This window comes from Babylonia areolata, chromosome 14 (assembly GCF_041734735.1).
Source record: "Babylonia areolata isolate BAREFJ2019XMU chromosome 14, ASM4173473v1, whole genome shotgun sequence".
Lineage (NCBI taxonomy): Eukaryota > Metazoa > Mollusca > Gastropoda > Neogastropoda > Buccinidae > Babylonia > Babylonia areolata.
The window spans coordinates 5,067,600-5,085,488 of NC_134889.1; the positions used below are offsets into that span (position 1 = coordinate 5,067,600).

The window sequence follows — 17,889 nt, forward strand, 5'->3', positions numbered from 1 at the left end:
ACGGAGCAGATGATTAACTCACAGTGCCCTGCTGACCACAGTACCTGGCCACTGGCTGTCTCCAAGGGAGTGTGGACGTTCGAGGAGGAAGCATCTTCAGGACTTCAGCCAGAAGCATCAATCCCACAAAAGAGAGGAGATGAGACCCATCTCTTGCTGTCCCCTGCCCACCCACTTCACGATGCGGCCACATCAGTGCGTCAGCCTTTGGGGCTGCGTTCTCATCTCCGGAGTCACTGACGTTCTTCATAGTTCGTGATGGACTTGCATGAGGATCTTGACGCGACTGATGAATGACTGAAGTTGACGTCAGTGAGTGTCTCCTTCGCCAGTCTTCAGCGTCTCCCTGGATTCTCTGGGTTAGCACTGACCCCCCCCCCCCCCCCCCCCAACACACACACACACACAAACACGCTCTCTCTCTCTCTCTCTCTAGTCTTCAGTGTGATAGTTGAGACAGCGCTGGTTTCAGTGTTCTGTGTAATTTGCGGGCTTTCATTGTGGGGCAAAGATGATGCTTCCGAGACTGTGATGTTGGTCCTTGCTGCTTCCATCACCCCCTTCTGGTTGGTGGTGTGTGTGTGTGTGTGTGTGTGTGTGTGAATCTCCAACTGCCTCGGGTCCTGGCAGAGGTGACCAGTTCTGCATGGAGACTCCAGTGACCCCCTTCCTACCACCCACCCCTTCCTCCCCCTCCCCCTCCTCCTCCTCCTCCGCCAAAGATGGTGCATTCATCCCCACAGTGACATGTTGCCATGTCAACAAGAAGCTCACTCTCTGCACAGGTGGGAGGATGTATCACAGGTGTCACAGGGAGTGAGGTCAGTACACCGTGTCGTCGCCCTGGCAACCAAGGGTCTCCCATTTTTCGGGGTTGTCATGACAACTGAAAAGGATGTCTCACTGGAAAAGAAAAAAAAAAAGACTGTCAGATTCTAAGAAAATCTGTGTGCAGAGGTTGAACATGCAGTTTGGCGTATCTATATAATACACTTGATGACGGGGGCCAGTGAGTAGATATATATATATATACACCAGTGTTTATAATACTGTGGGAATCAGTGGCGCCATTCTGCGGTGACAGGGCAGCCTGTGGACATCCTGTTGAGCCTTGACAGCCGAAACGGCATCCCCAGAGGAGAGAGAGAATCTATCTATCTATCTATCTATCTGTCTGTCTATCTGTCTACATAGATAGATAGATACTGAACAAACCTGCGTGTCTCTATACCATCTCCGCTGTTCATATATGTACACAGGACAAAGTCATGGACAAAAACTGTATCTCCCTACACCATATTGTTTTTCTTTTTTTTCTGGATTCACAAACTGTCTCCCCAAGTATGGAATAAAAACTTGTCTCCGCAAGATGCAATCTTCTAAGAACAAACTGCTGTACAAACGTGACGGGTGTTGTTGTTTTTTGTGTGTGTTTTTTTTCAGTTTTTTTTTTTCAACTGCTGGTGTTTATTGTCAACGAGGAAAAAGCACTCGCCTGGGATGTAGATATGGTGGAATTCTTCAGTGTTGAAATCACGTATGATATATGCCTGCTTCAAACTAGAGCAAGGGTAATCAGCTCCATGTGTGCTGCCGGAAAGGGAATTATGTGATTATGTACATCTGCTGCAGCATACAAATAGTGGGATAGATTTTTAATGAGAAACACCACCATCATCTTCCAAGACTGAATAACTTGCAAATTTATAGATTTTTCAGCAGTGACTGAAAAAACAGTTTTTGTGAGTGGGGCTTTTTTTTTCATCTGTATCCAGATACTGGAATGCTTAGATTAGATTAGATATTGTGATGTGTGTGTGTGTGTGTGTGTGTGTGTGTGTGTGTGTGTGTGAAAAACTAATATTAGTTACTCAAGCATCATCAGAGACCCTATATATGTGACACACACACACACACACACACACACACACACACACACACACACACTTGTATATAGGGGTTCTTGGTATCATCCATTTGGAAAAAAAAAATGCTTCAAGAAAAGATCTCTGTTGTTGATGATGTAAAGTATGTTAGCTTTGTGCTGTGATTGTAATAGTTAAAAAAGTGTTACAAGCCATGGAACGGGGGCTTGGGGGAAGGGGGGGGGGGGGGGGGGAGGAGACTGATGTATTCCAGGAGAACTGAAAAACAGTGTCAAATCTTCAAGTTTGGGATTTTTTTTTTTTCATAAACTGCTATACAACGTCAAGATTTTTTGGGTTTTTTTAAGATATAGGACCAAGTTACTCCTTGTTCCTTATACTGTGAAAGTTTGTTTTTTGTTTTGTTTTTTCAAGTTTTTGCGCCTTATACATATTATTATTAGTAGTAGTAGTTCTTTTTTCATGTTGTTTTTTTTCCTTTCTTTTCTCAAGGCCTGACTAAGCGCGTTGGGTTACGCTGCTGGTCAGGCATCTGCTTGGCAGATGTAGTGTAGCATATATTGATTTGTCCGAACGCAGTGACGCCTCCTTGAGCTACTGAAACTGAAACTGAAACTATACTGTGAAAGCTCAGCTGACCACATAGACCCACATATCAGGGTCAGAGCCAATGTCTGCAGTTAGAAGAATACCAGTAAAGGACCAACTGAACCATGAGCGACGCCCTCCTGACCAAACACACAGCCACCCCCCTTCATCTTCTTCTTCTTCGTCTTCGTGGGCTGCAACTCCCATGTTCACTCATATGTACATGAGTGGGCTTTTTATGTGTATGACCGTTTTTACCCCGCCATGTGGGCAGCCATACTCCGTTTTCAGCGGTGTACATGCTGGGTATGTTCTTATTGCCATGACCCACCGAACGCTGACATGGATTACAGGATCTTTAACGTGTGTATTTGATCTTCTGCTTGCGTATACACACGAAAGGGGTTCAGGCACTAGCAGGTCTGCACATATGTTGACCGGGGAGATCGTAAAAATCTCCACCCTTTACCCACCAGGCGCCGTTTCCGAGAATCGAACCAGGGACCATCAGATTGACAGTCCAACGCTTTAACCACTCGGCTATTGCGCCCGTCTCATATCAAACACAAAACCAAACTGAAAAAAAAAGTCTGCTGGACCGCTGGCGAAAGAAGTTGGCAGATATTTTCAATCTTCCCAGTACTGATGTTAAATTTTCATTATTTTCTGTTTATTTGTTGTGGCTGGTTTGTTGTTGTTATTGTTTTTGAGGCATTAATTGAGCTCATTGTTGAATGATAGGCCCACTGTTAAGGGGTTTTATATTGAAATTTCAAGACTTTTCCAAACCCTTGATACGGTTCTTCCATTTTTCGAAGACTTTTCCAAGCTTCCAGGACTCAGAATAAACCCAGTATGCCGTCATTCCCTCTAGCTTACGTCATCTTCTTCTCAGAGACTTTTCTGTCCGCTCTGATGAACACGGTTTATTCTGAGTCCCGGAAGCTTGGAAAAGTCTTCGAAAAATGGAAGAACCATATCAAGGGTTTGGAAAAGTCTTGAAATTTCAATATAAAACCTTAAAATGTTTTTTGCCAGACTTCACCAAAAGTTCTTTTGAATGTGTTATTAACAATTCCAATATGTTATTTGTTATTGCAGAAGGTTTGCTGCATAGTCCTATAGGACATTTGTTATAGATGTTATAGTTGTTTGATGTTGGGGTTTATAACGTTTCCATTTTTCCTAACGTTGTCTCTCCCTATTCACCCTCCACACATACACACACTTTTACCCCTCCCCCTCTCACAGCCCCTACCCCCACGGTTTTTTGTTGTTGTTGTTGTTGTTTTTCTTCTAATATCACTTCAAGTGGAAAGACGTTAAACTGAAGACAACAACGGAAAAGAAGAAGTGGAAGAAGATGGGCTGATGGAGGCAGTCAGTCGTGAGGAGCAAGACAAAATGAATAATTCCACAGCGTGCTGTGGGGTCCTCCCAGCTTGAGTGTCTCTATGAGGGAAGTATGTGTGGTTTCCAAAGCCTTCCAAATTAAGCCACTGCCTCTCTTTCGTTCTTGGGTTCAGTATCAGTGGCTCAAGGAGGCGTCACTGCGTTCAGACAAATCTATATTCGCTACACCACATCTGCCAAGTAGATAACCTGACCAGCAGCGTAACCCAAAGCGCTTAGGCCAGAGTGTCTTAGGTTCCGGCTAATCCCAGACGCTGTGGCAGAGTTGGTTAGGCATCGCATTTCTGATCCACTGTTTGCCAGTGAACAGGGTTCGAACCCCTTGTTTCAGCATAGTCTTGTAACCATGGGAAAGGCTCTTGACTCTGAGCTTCCTCACTCCACCCAGATGTGAATGACTGCGTACTTGACTCAGGTTGGGGAAGATTAAACGATGGAAGGAGAGAACTAAAGAACCGGACCCAGCCTTCTTATGCTGAGACACAGGGAGTATGTATGAATCCACTGCCCTGATGACCGTAAAATGCTCTGAGGCCCTTTATACACCACCACAGGTAGTGGGAGACCAGTTGTGAGACACTCCTTCTTCTTCTTCTTCCTCGTTCGCCTCCCATTAGATGAGCAGCCCGGTGTCCTCGATGAAGGCTGCCGTCCGTCGCAGCTCCTCCAGGGTGCCGTACAGTTTGGCTTCCACTGCTGTCGGTGTTGGCCAGTACTTCCTCCTGGATGCTGCATGTTTCCTACAGTGAGTGAGACACTCGTTCAGCTGCTCTGTATGCGAGGCAGGCACAGAGCATGTGAAGCCAGCAACAAGACCGGCAAAAGCAGAGCAAGGGATGGTTGGTTTTTGACTCACCTGTGTAAACAAAGTGAGTCTGTGTTTTAACCCGGTGTTCGGTTGTCTGTGTGTCCGTGGTAAACTTTAACATTGACATTTTCTCTGCAAATACTTTGTCAGTTGACACCAAATTAGGCATAAAAATAGGGAAAATTCAGTTCTTTCCAGTCATCTTGTTTAAAACAATATTGCACCTCTGGGATGGGCACAAAAAAATATTTTAAAAATGAAGCCTAATTATATGCAAACTGCATTTACTGTTATAATTATATTTTTTGTATTCTCTAAACTTGGCACTTTGATCTGATATTCTGACCCAACAAGAGCAGTCATTATTATCATTTTTTGTTCAAACAGCAACTTCTTTTGTTAAGCATGGAAGTTTTATTTATTTTGCAAACGTTTTGGTGCAGATAGTAAAAAAGGGAAATTACTCTGTAATTAATGCTAGGGGACTAAATTTGCCACAAGTGAGTCTTGAAGGCCTTGCCTCTCTTGTTTTTCTTCTTTTCTTTTCAAATAAGTCAGGGTTCATTCAAACTGAGTCTAGCTGACCCGGAAACGGATTTCCTCCGGCCCAGAAAAAAGATTCCCTTCCCTATGTTTTTCATGTATATTTCAGTCGCAGCCCCGCGCCCCCCGCACCCCACCCCACAATCCCCTCCACACCCCCACCTTTTAAAACAAATTTAATGAAGAGCATCGACAGTTTTTGAACCGTGCCTGCAAGGATGTTAACCTCTTTCCTGCGTAAAAGTCACAATCTGGTTTTCTTCAAGTATTCATGATATGTGCTATAGCAATACATGACCATCTTCATTGTGATAATTAACGTGCTTTTGAGTTGTTATAAGTGTACAGTTATTGTTCCCTTGTGATAAATGGCTTCATGTATACAGGACTTAACTGTCATTGTGATAAAAAAATAAAATAAAATAAAATAAGACAGATGTGTACCTACTTACTCTGCTGATTAAGGGTGTGGTGTCAGTGTTAATTCACATTGTGATTTCACAGTCTCTCTTTGTTTTGTTACATGGAGACTGTTGATAGGAACGTCGCAAAGATGTAACAATTTCTGCTGGCATGTTACTCCCACCCCATCCCTCCCCCCCCAACCTCCCACACTCCCCCCCCTGTCCCCACCCCTCCATCCCCACATCATAAATGTACATACTGCATGTTGTTAATACAATAAGAAATATATTTGCTGAAAATGACATTCGACCAGCACTTTTGTTAATGATGTGCAACAAATTGTGTTCATAATGTAAAGTTGTGTACATACTTCAGAATAATTATTAATTTTTGTTCATAAAAAAAGAATATATATATATGGGGATTACTGGTGATAAAGAAAACAAAATATATATATACATATTTTACTTTTATATGAGTATGACAGAATGAGATTTCTGTTACTGTTGAAGACATAAAAAAAAATTCAGTGTTTGTCAAGCCATAGCAAATAAGTAATAATGTAAAGAAAAGAAAAACATGAGATGTAATGAATGATTATGTGTTCTATGCTTAGGACAAGGTTGGACAGCCTACTGCTGTTTGCATGTGATTGTTAAGATTATCTCATCTTGAGACTGTTATTATAATATGATGTTATATAAATATATTGTTCAAGCTCTGTTGATGCCAATATACAGTATACAAAGTATCATTTACAATCATTTTGGAAGATGGTATTGTATAGATTATAGAAACTGTCTTGTCATATTTTTGTTTGTTTGTTTGTTTTCATGTACGCAACAGCAGTCCAAAATTGTATAAATTTTGTAATGGCTGCTGATTTGTTGGATGATAAAGACTGGACAAGACTAATGTGTGTGTGTGTGTGTGTGTGTGTGTGTGTGTGTGTGTGTGTGTGTGTGTGCTTGCCTGCCTGCCTGCATGTGTGTGCACGTGTGTGTGTGTGAAAATTCAGAAAAAAACACACAAACACACAGACACCAAAACATAAAGCGAGACATCGAAGAAGAAAAACCAATGCACAAACAAACAAAAAATGATAATAAATAGAACTTCTCAAACATAAATGCCACAATAGAAATATAACAAATAAAAAAATGTATCAGATACATTTTCTTTTTATTCGTAACATCAGATAGCACCAACAGAGAACGCCATAACAAGCACAAGTACAAAACGGATGTTAACAAATTCATCAAACTGTTGGTGATGCACACAGCAATGCAGCCCCCCCCAGTGATCAAACCAGCTTATACAGCACCATTGACACTGACAGGTGTTTACTAATGAGTCATCAGGAAAGCCAGTACACATGAAAAACAAAAATTACCAAGTCACATATTTCACGTGTACGAAATCCTTTCAAGAAAAATGGTAGAATAAAGAGACTGAAGCAGATTGGTTAGAAAAAAAATAAATTTATAAACATTTTTGAAAACACAGATCTGCTTTTTATGAAATGGTCCTTAACTTCTTGTGAAGTCTGTATATATTTTTTTTTTTTTTTTTTTTTCATTTTTTCTTTTCTTCAAACAGGAAGATGTACAATGGGAGATAAATCTGACTAATGAGTAACTTAGTTATAAGCACTGGAACATGGAACAAAGTATTCATCTGCACACAGCTGGCTGAATCCACAAGAAGGAGACTATGAACACATTGTTTAACCTCAACAGCCTAACAAAATTGTGCATATTCTCTGGTGAGAGTGAACAGCAATTTACTCCCACCTCAGCTGCTGTTCAGTTCATTTCAAATTCAGCACAGTCACAATAATTTGTAACACATATGCGCTATGACAAATAAAAACATACTGATCCATTCAACATCTCTGCTCATATCTTAATGCAAACAAAAGTAGTCACATTCCCCATCTTTAACTTTGTAACCAACCAACACTGAAATAGGTGCTCTTAACCCTTTCAGCCCTGAGTTCCTGAGCAATTTTAACCCTTCTGCATGAGCTCCTGAGCCAAAATTTGCAAATAATTGGTATTTAATGTGTCACGGCAGATATAAAAAGAGTGCCCTGACCACCGCTTTACCGGTGGTAGAGAAAAATGACATAATGCCTAGCCACCGGTTGAGCGGTGCGTAAACACCTGTGTCGTGTTTTGCTATTGGTTGACTTATATTGAAATTGATCTTTTTTATCCAAAGCACATGCACAAAACACAGTGAAAAGGCGTGGCCATGTTGGTACTACATTCACTGACGTCAGAATATTACATTTTTTCTGATTGACTCTTCAATATAAGTCAACCAATAGCAAAACACGACACAAGTATTTACGCACCGCTCAACCGGTGGCTAGGCATTATGTCATTTTTCTCTACCACCGGTAAAGCAGTGGTCAGGGCTCAAAGGGTTAATCTTATCTGGATGGCAAAAAATGGAAGAAAGATATGTAACCCTATCGTAACCAATAGACATTTAGTTATCATCTGTTGTTTATCACAGGAAGTCAATAAATCTCTGCAGTCACACACAGGCGGTTATTTAATCTCAAACTTTTCCCCTCATTTCTCAGTTTGGTTTCAATATAAATTTCAATGTGGTCACAAGGTCTGTAATACACTTAATAACAAAACACAGCAGATCTGTGTGCGTGAGTGTGCGCATGTGCGTGCACGCATGTGTGTGTGTGCGTGCGTGTGTGTGTTTGTGTGTGAGTGTGTGTGTACATACATGTGTAGAAGTGTGTGTGTGTGTGTGTGTGTGCGTGTGTGTGTGTGTGATTGCATGAATGATGATGTGGTGATGGAACACTGATTTTACATTTCATTATGAATGTTACACATTTGGAAAGGCAAACGAATGAGTAGCTGTTTCATATTCTGAATAAAAAATATTTTATTCTGTTTCTTAACGGAAATATTTTACAAATACAACTCTCAGGCAAACACATGATAATACACACACAAACACACACACACTATTTGTATGCCTTTGTAAGTGCATTCACACACACACACACACACACAAATTATATATATATAACTCTTGGTGAAAAGATGTAAAATCAATTAACAACAATATATTGCAATTATCACAAGCAATCGATCCATGCAGGAACAACTAACACTCCTACGTCATCAGTCAATGATCTAACAAGCACACCCCACTTTCATCAATGATGAATCGTTTCTGTCCTGTGTTGCCACTCAGCGTGTACTGTGTCACTCTGACACCCCTATGTTGACACACAGACTTACTACACACCAACCTTCGTGTAACCGCCCTACCCCAAGCCTGGCCCAGAAACTCCATGTGGGTATCCTCCCCTGATGATCCTTTGGCAGGGGAGTTAATGCTACTCTTTTTCGTTTTGGATTTCATAAGTGCTTGCTTCGAAGTCAGCACCAGGACGTTGTAGGAAGCAGTGACTGTTTTAAGGACGGACACGACTTGGGCAATGTTTCTGTGGAGGAGGGAGGAGGTGTGTTGGAAGTCGCTGCCCCTGTCAGACCAGTAGAAAGCAGAGACGGGGTCGATGACGAGGAGTGCGACGTTGGGGTTGGCTGCGACGAGCGACTGAACGCTGTGCAGCGTGCACACCAGCTGCTGGCTTGACGTGCAGCGAAGGACGTGCACACGCCGGAGACACCCCTCCACCATCCTCTCCATCTCCTCTCCACAGATAGCTTCCTCCTCCACTCTCTCCATCTCGATGTTCGCTTCCTCCTTTCTCTCCATCTCCCCTCCACCCATTATCGGATGCTCAGTTTCTGGTACTTTTATTAAACTCTCTCCTATTTTGTCCACAGTCTGCACCGAGTTTTTATTACAACTGGCAGCTTCACTAACATTTTCCCCACGCACAGCCTTACTGCCTTGATGTGAAACAAAACTGTCACTGTCCATGTCTTCAGCTTTGCGCTTTCGACCTGCGCTGCCGGACTTCAACGTCTCACTTGAAACTGAGGGGATGGCAGCATCAGATTCATGGAGAAGGGGTGTCTGTTTGCTTGAGTCTGGTTTGACACCGCCCTCAGATTCACTGGGATGGCTGTCTTGTGCCTTGAATGACATGTCAGAGCCACATTTCTCCTTCTTTGAGTTCTTCTTCTCAACCTCGTCATTGTCTGTTTTGTCTTTTTTATCCCTGCTTTCACTTTTCTTGTCAGTGTCATGGCTGTTAGCGTGTGAAGATCTGCACTCTGTTCTCCCTCCTCCAAATTTACAACCTTCACCACCTTCACTGACTGCCCTATTCACCACATCGTCACAAGCCTCAAAGCTCTGAGCATGCTCACAATTGACCGTGCCACAAGGTTTACTGCTCTTGCTGCTCATGAGGCTGCAAGAGTCACTGCTTGTGGCAGTCCTCCGGTGACAAGGCTCACGTTGCTGACGCCTCTGTTTCTTCATCAGGCATTGCTCCAGCAACACAGCCAGTCGCAGGACAGAGAACTTGAGGTCACAGTCAACCCACACCACCTCCGTCATGTCGCAGCCGGCGGAGGAAGAGCAGGGGGGTACCAGAGCCGAGGTCACCAGGTGCAACAGCAGCTCCGTTTTCCCCACACCCTCTCCTCCATACAGCTCCAGGATGTCGCCAGGTGAGGGTTCAAAACCCAGTACTTCTGACACTTCCAGCCCATGCAGAGAGGGACGAGGACCCAGCCGAGCCAGGAGCTGAGGAAGAAATAAGAGTACAAAGACATTACATTTCTGAGATCAAACGATAGACAGGTTTGAAACTGCCACATCTAGCTAAAAGGATGTATGTGTGTATGTATGTCAGTTCTTCAATTCAGAAAACAGAGAGAAGGATTAAGGGGAAGACTGACAGAAGTAAAAAATGGGCAGTCAAGATCAAACCTGGGCATGGAAGAATACAAGATGAAATAAAATAAAACAAAATAAAGATAATCAACAAAGCAAATGAGAGAGGGTGAATGGAAGGAGAGAAGAGACAGAATGGAGTGGGTGGGGGTAAGGGCTGGAGAGCTTCACTTTCAGTTTCAGTAGCTCAAGGAGGTGTCACTGCGTTCGGACAAATCCATATACGCTACACCACATCTGCCAAGCAGATGCCTGACCAGTAGCGTAACCCAACGCGCTTAGTCAGGCCTTGAGGGACTGGAGAGAGTATTGTAGATCAAGACCGTACAGGCAGCTCTGGACTAGAATACACATGCACTCAGGACAGTGACAGAAAGACTAACAGTGACAGAGTGTGACAGAAAGACTCATCCTATGGTGACACAGTATCGCATCCCCACACACTTTGCAACAACATGAACAAACAGAAACACTACTGACACACACTGAGACGTTCACATAGCCACTCACTAGCCACAGACCAAAATGGCAAAAACACTTTAGTAACAAATTCAAATAAAAAATGACTAAATATACCTAGTGTTTCTACAATAAATATCTGAGAGTTCAACTGAAAAAAAAGAAGAGATAAATAGAGACACATGAAATGTTCAAATACCAAAAATCAGGAACCAATGACATTCCACATTTTATCACAGTGCTGCTGACAGATGAGAGAGTGTGATGACGGTTGTTGCTGAGACAGTCAAACTCAGTCAAACTCAAAGTTCAAGGTGCGGTTGGTGCAAAACTGAAACTTAAATATATGCAAATCACCAGACAGTAATTGTTTTTGTGAAATAATAAACATGTGAAGTGGTGGCCTTGTGTCTGATGGTAACACATGTATCACTCTGTGAAGCGAGAGAATCTGAGAACACTGGATCAAACCCCACACTCCCCAGTTAATTTCTCCCCCTCCACTAGTACTTGAATGGTAGTCTGGTTGACTGTCATTCGGATGAAACAATAAACTGAGGTACCATGTGTAGCATTCACTTAGTGTACAGAAAAGAACCCAAGGCAACAAAATTGTTGTCCCTGGCAATTTTTTTTTTTGTGTGTGTGTAGAAAAATCCACTTTCAGTTTCATAGAAAAACAAATACACTTGTTGGCATAAAAAAATATAAAAAATAAAATAAAATAAAATAAAATAAAAGACTCTCCCTGGAGAGAGCAGCCTGAATTTCACACAGAAAAATCTGTTGTGACAAACAGTACTACAATAAAAATTACAATACAATTCATTTCACAACTGTATACCCACACGATCAAGTTTAAACACCTTTTTTTCCTCTCTTTTTTTATGAAGCACACAAGATGATTATTTGCCTGCTTTCTTCACATGTCATTTGACTGGTTCTAATTTTCTAAGTGGGTGGGTGGTTCGTGTGTCCTTGTAATATTGGTTACCAACTTCATATAAGAAAAAAAAATTAATGCTCACTGGTAATGCAATAGCAATGGCAACTAACATAAAGCTAACAACACACAGTTGTCAAGTCTTATTTTCTTGCAGAGCTGATCTACCTTGCTTTTCTAACCTTTATCACATTGGCCATTTGGTTCCGATATGTTATCTTATCATTTTTTCCCCCCACTGTTTTAACGACAGAGAGAGAGAGAGAGAGAGAGAGAGAGAGAGAGAGAGATACGTGCATGCACACTAAACGCACACAAACGTTAAAGAGAATAAGGAAATTAAGTTAGGAGACATATGGAATGATCCTATCACTTGACTGAGGAAGGGGGGGGGGGGGGGGGGGGTGTCATCATCTACAAAGGCAAAACAAAGTGGGGGTGAAAATCCTAGCACTCGCAACAAATTCTGTTCCGGCAAGCAACATTCTCACAAGAATTTAGATTATTGTGACACAATAACCAAACGCTGAAACACATGAAAACCGCCGTGCTAAACTTCTGGTTACGTTCAGAAATTGAAATACCCGCCATGAAGTGATCAACTGTGGAAACAAACAAATTAATGCAAAAACATGCACATCTTAAGATCACAACAAACCTCTGCTCCAGTCTCTGTTTTGCCTTTTTGTGACATCTGATGCAATCGAACTTTATGACAGATTGGCCGTCTTAATCAAGGATGCAAACACTTTTTTTTCTTCTCAATTATGCAATGCACAACAAAATAAATCCAGGAAGTTGTTGAAAACAAAATTGCTGGGTGCACCTGGTGACCTTTCCTTTGCGGAAGTGATATGTTTCAGCGGAAGTGAAGAAATGCGCATGATTAAAAAGGAAAAATCAGTTTTTTTCTTCTGCTTTCATATCTGCTGGGAGAAGAAGAAAAACGTTAAATGCTTTATGACTTGAAAGGTGGGTATCTTGTTTTGCGCGTGCACCTTAACGGAGAATATCTCTTCCATCTGCATTGATGTATTTGTTCGTTTATGGACGTATTACGATGCAAGGTGCTTTCCAACTGCGACTGTCAGGGCAGTCCGAAGTCTGTGACGCGAGCTGGTGCAACTGCAAGAGCTATCTTTCCACAATCTTTTACTTTAAGGTTTACGTGAGCATGTTTATGAGACTCAGTCAGTAAAAGCATTCAGAGTGAGAATATTTTGTGTTACTAACCAGCTTTTGGGACCATTGATAGTGCTTCTAATCTGCTACGAACTAGCTGATGATGTGGTTAGTGCATGCTTCTTCCGAGACTAGCATTTTTATGTTTCCACCTGACACAGACATGGATTGCAGGATCTTTTACATGCATATCTGATCAGCATGCGATATGCACTAGAAAGAGACCAGGTACGGCAGCTGACCTGGAATATTGCAAAAATTCCATCTTGAAGTTAAACCCACCAGACGGTGTCTAGATTGAAACCAGGAACCTCAAAGTCCAAGTCCAGTGCTCGAACCAGTCGGATACTGTGCTAGCCTCAAACTGCGATTGGACATGTACTTGGAGGAAAGACTGACCATACCTCTTTTATTCTTCAAAAGTGTAAAAATGTGTCCTGAGTTTGATCCCTGGTTTCAGTGAACCTGAAACTTGGAAGGTAAAGGATAGGAATAGTTCTTATCTCCCAGGTCAATACATATGCAGACCTGTTAACTCCTGAACCTGTTCATCAGTGTATGCCTGCAGAAGATCAAATAAAAAAATAAAGATCCTGTAATCCATGTGAGGGTTCAGGGGATTTGAAGATCATGGAAATATGAAAAGATCAAAAATGCACCAACCACAACATATTTGTGAGTGAATTGATGTTAGTCATTTATTGGAAATGAGAAGAAAGTTTGGTATTGACCATTTCACTTTCAGTGCCAGAGAATTTTTTTTTTTTTTTTTTTTTTTTTTTTTAATATCCTCTCCTCGCCAGGGAACTTTGAAGTGTCATGGGTAATTAACTGAAAAAACTTCTAGCATGATAACTGTAGTTACAGAGATGCAGAAAGAAAGTAAATGTTGGTTGTTTTTTGTTGTGGTTTTTTTGCTGATGGAAAATGGTTCTTGATTCTGAATCTGGGCTTTTTCCCAATTATTTTGATTGGACCAAACTATGATGAAGGAAAAACTGGAACAGATGTAGGATTTTAGTTGCCATCTTACTGACGATATGGCAGCAGTGTTTGGAATGTCAGCTGATAGGAGGCACTTAACGGGTTCAGTTATTGGTGGGGTTTATTTTTATTTATTCACGTTAAATGAATTGCTGGTTTTTGTTTTTATTTTGTATTAGTGTAATTTTCTTATCTTTTTTGTGTGTGCATTTTTAACTTATTTTTTTTTAGTAACTTTATAACAAAGCGTATTTATAGAATAAAAGATAAACAACAATGCCATGAGCATGGTTTTTTTTTATTTAGTGTAATATATATGAAACTGTATTTTGTCCTGTTCATAAGACTTGCTTTATTTTGTGTTCAGAAGCATGATTTATATCAGCATTTTTCAGGTGTTTGGTTTGAAATATAATACATTATGTATACATTTCTGCATTATGACAAGCTTTCAACAAATTCAAGTTTGAATTTAGTGTTCCACTGTTGTTGTTGTTTTTTTAGAAAAAGTTAGATTCGATAAAGATTTCTTTCATACTGTGTATATGCACATTTCACTGTGCATGTATAAAATATGTTTGTAGACTGAACATTTGGCATCCAGTCTTCAAAGTTCTTTATTCAAAGATCTATTAATGACTCAATTGAGAACTAGAAATGTGTTTGAATTTCACTTGAGATAAGACATAAAGGTCAACTGCTAAATTTGCAATATATTCCATAAACACAGAAAGCAGTTGTTGAAAGTGAAACAGTATAGAGTGAGTAAAGGTCAGTATTACCATCCAGTCAGTATCAAACTATGTACAGTGATTGGTCTTGATGATGATATCAGTTATGCAAAAGAAGATCAGTTGTCAGAATCCAAAAATGCAATATGGATATCAATGGCTCCCTGTGGACTGCCGATGCTGGAACTGTGATGGACGAACCCGGGCGTGGCCGTGTATGGGGGAATCTAAATGAGCGGCGTGGGAGTAATGCCACTGAAACGATGCAGATAATCAATAGGGCAGCAAAAAATTTATTTAAAAATTTTTAAAAAAAATGCAATATGGCCTGGAGTATTGGTATTTATAATACACCAGTCCAGCAGTACTATGCAGAAAATAATATAGAATTAACACTACATTTGACATGTATAATGTTACATATGCATGTTTATGTATTTCATTTTTAGCTATTTATAATTACAAAAAGCTATCAGCATCTCTAAACCACCTTTCTTTCCCTTTCCAAAAATTGGTGGTGGTTGTTTTTTTCATTTGTAATCTGTTAGAAATAGGACACCTTACAATGTTACATACATTTAGGACATTCCTTGGGCAGAGGTAATGTCTGGTTGACAGGGAGACAGAAGCCAGCAGAGACCGATCATCATGACATCGCTTCGGCGTCGTAAAGCGAAGTCTGGAGCATCATCTGTGTATGGGGGTGTCAGCGGCAGCAGTGTTGACCGGGACAATGATTATGTGTGGTGAGGCTCTTTCTCTCTCTCTCTCTCTCTCTCTTTTTTTTTTTTTTTTTTTTTTTACTTTTGACTTTGTCCACTATTTTTGTGTGTTTTGGAAAATGTGGATGAGATTGATTTTTTTTGATTTTTTTTTTTTTCTGAATAGAGTGATCTGTATTGTTGATTTCTTACATCAAGGGGGAGGGGGAAAAGAATAATGGGGATAAGGACAGGTGAGCTCTTTGTTGGTTTTGTGGAAAAGGCCCAGAACATCCATTTTAAACCAGCAGATGGTGTTTTTGGACAGGTGGTTGTGTGAGTGTGCGTGTGTGTGTGTGTGTGCGTTTCGTGCATCCGTTAGTATTCTTATGTTGTTAGTTTCATGCAACTTTACATTTGTGTGGTCATAACAGGTGGGGTAGTGGATTGGTCTTTTGGACCTGCACAGGTAGAGAGAGAGGTGGTTTGTGAGTGTGCATGTGGTATGTGCATCCATTAGTATTTTATGTTGTTGCTTTATGGTTACAAAAATCCCCCCCACCCCAAATAATTCTGGAGCGAAGCCCTTAACTCACTCAGTTAGTCAGTACGGCCAGTCCTCTCTTCTCCTCTACACAGACCCCTCGGATGTCCAGTGGGTGTCTGAATGACCCAACCTTTAGCTTCCGTCGTCAGAACTGTGGTATTCTTTGTCAACATTCACCTCTTCAGTATAAGAGCCTTCCGCTTGCAATATTTTGATGATGGTAATTGGGGTGAAACGCTGTTAGCATCGTCTCTTTCGCCGTTCGTATGGAGAGAGTTAAGACGGCTTAGTGGTTTCCTTTCACGTTTTTTTTTCACCCTGAATTCAGTGAATCCACTCTTTATCTCCTTTCCGTAAGTCCTGGAGCAAGTGGCAACAGATGACGCTGGGAGCTACTAGCCAGGGACCTGAACTCAGGCAGCCAGGGCAGGATGGTTGGCCTCTGTTCTGACGGGCGCCATAGCCGAATGGTTAAAGCGTTGGACTTTCGATCTGAGGGTCCCGGGTTCGAATCACGGTGACGGCGCCTGGTGGGTAAAGGGTGGAGATTTTTACGATCTCCCAGGTCAACATATGTGCAGACCTGCTAGTGCCTGAACCCCCTTCGTGTGTATATGCAAGCAGAAGATCAAATACGCACGTTAAAGATCCTGTAATCCATGTCAGCGTTCGGTGGGTTATGGAAACAAGAACATACCCAGCATGCACACCCCCGAAAACGGAGTATGGCTGTCTACATGGCGGGGTAAAAACGGTCATACACGTAAAAGCCCACTCGCATACGAGTGAACGCAGAAGAAGAAGAGAAGAAGGCCTCTGTTCACTCAAGGCAAGGGCAACAACTCTGGTGACTGAGCAGCCCTCTTCAGTGACAACACTGCTTCCTCCTCCTTAGGGGACAGTCTTCTTTTCTCAGCTGGCTGCTGGTGCAAGGAACATCAGGAGACCACTGTAAGGACTGCCTGAAAATTTCCCGTGGGGCCTGCAGCATTCTCATTCCAGAGTGGGAAGCCTTGCCACAAACCGCAGTGACTGGCTGTCTACAAGGGAGTTCTGGCGTTTAAGGAGAGCCATCTTCAGGATCTCGATCAGTCTAGGTCTCGAGACCCATCATCTGTTATTTACTTCCCACAGCGCAGCTGCTATTGTGTGTCTGAACTTCGGACTGCATTCTCATCTCAAGAGTCACTGACGTCTTCATCGTTCATGATGGGCTTCCATGATGATGGTGATGATTATTTCCATTGTGTGTGTGTGTGTGTGTGTATGTGTGCATGTGTTACTTTGAGTGTGGGGGTTATGTGTGTTCTCTTATGCGTTACTATGAAGCTGACAAAATGGCAGAGCTTGTGTTGTGTAACTTCTCGAGTGTTTGTTACAGTCCAGTGTGTTTTGACATCATTGAGGAGGCTCACATGACCAAGTGTGGACATTCTTTTTGGTGAGTACCTGCTTGTCACTGTGTTATGGGAGACCTTCTGTGTAGTGTGTAATGGTGTAATGTTTTTGGTGTGTGTGTTTGTTCGTTCTTTTAGTTTAACGTCTTTTCACTGTTAGTGATATTGGACGAGGGTAGGAAAAAAATCGAGTGGGTGGAGGAGGGGGGGGGGAATTACTGTGTACGCATGCGAGTAAGTGAAAGTGAGTGTGTGTGTGTTACAAATAGAAAATGATTTATTTTAGTTTTGTTAAAAAAAATAATAAATAAAAAAAATAAAAGAACATAACAATATAACATATTTCTAATGAAAAACTAACAACTATATCAGCGAACCAACTGGACTATTTAACAAGGAGTTGAAAAAGTCATATATCAGTAATAGACTGCTGAAGATCATCAACACTGAA

General features: G+C 41.5%; 2 protein-coding genes across 2 annotated transcripts in view; one reads left to right on the forward strand and one right to left on the reverse strand.

The window, feature by feature from the left end:
• Window positions 1–6,839: 6,839 nt before the first annotated feature.
• On the reverse strand, window positions 6,840–12,730 carry LOC143289458 (uncharacterized). The gene is made up of 2 exons (XM_076598430.1): window positions 12,555–12,730; window positions 6,840–10,344 (listed from the first exon to the last, which is right to left on the reverse strand). The coding sequence occupies exons 1-2, from the start codon at window positions 12,588–12,590 to the stop codon at window positions 8,806–8,808; spliced, it is 1,575 nt and encodes a 524-aa protein (XP_076454545.1). The 5' UTR covers window positions 12,591–12,730; the 3' UTR covers window positions 6,840–8,805.
• A 37-nt stretch (window positions 12,731–12,767) lies between these two features.
• The window catches only part of LOC143289459 (E3 ubiquitin-protein ligase COP1-like), a 49,518-nt gene continuing 44,396 nt past the window's right edge, over window positions 12,768–17,889 (forward strand). Inside the window, exons 1-3 of the mRNA XM_076598431.1 lie at window positions 12,768–12,868; window positions 15,412–15,539; window positions 17,423–17,482. Coding sequence (XP_076454546.1) covers window positions 15,442–15,539; window positions 17,423–17,482 — 158 coding nt within the window. The 5' untranslated portion in view covers window positions 12,768–12,868; window positions 15,412–15,441. The remainder of the gene's footprint in view (window positions 12,869–15,411; window positions 15,540–17,422; window positions 17,483–17,889) is intronic.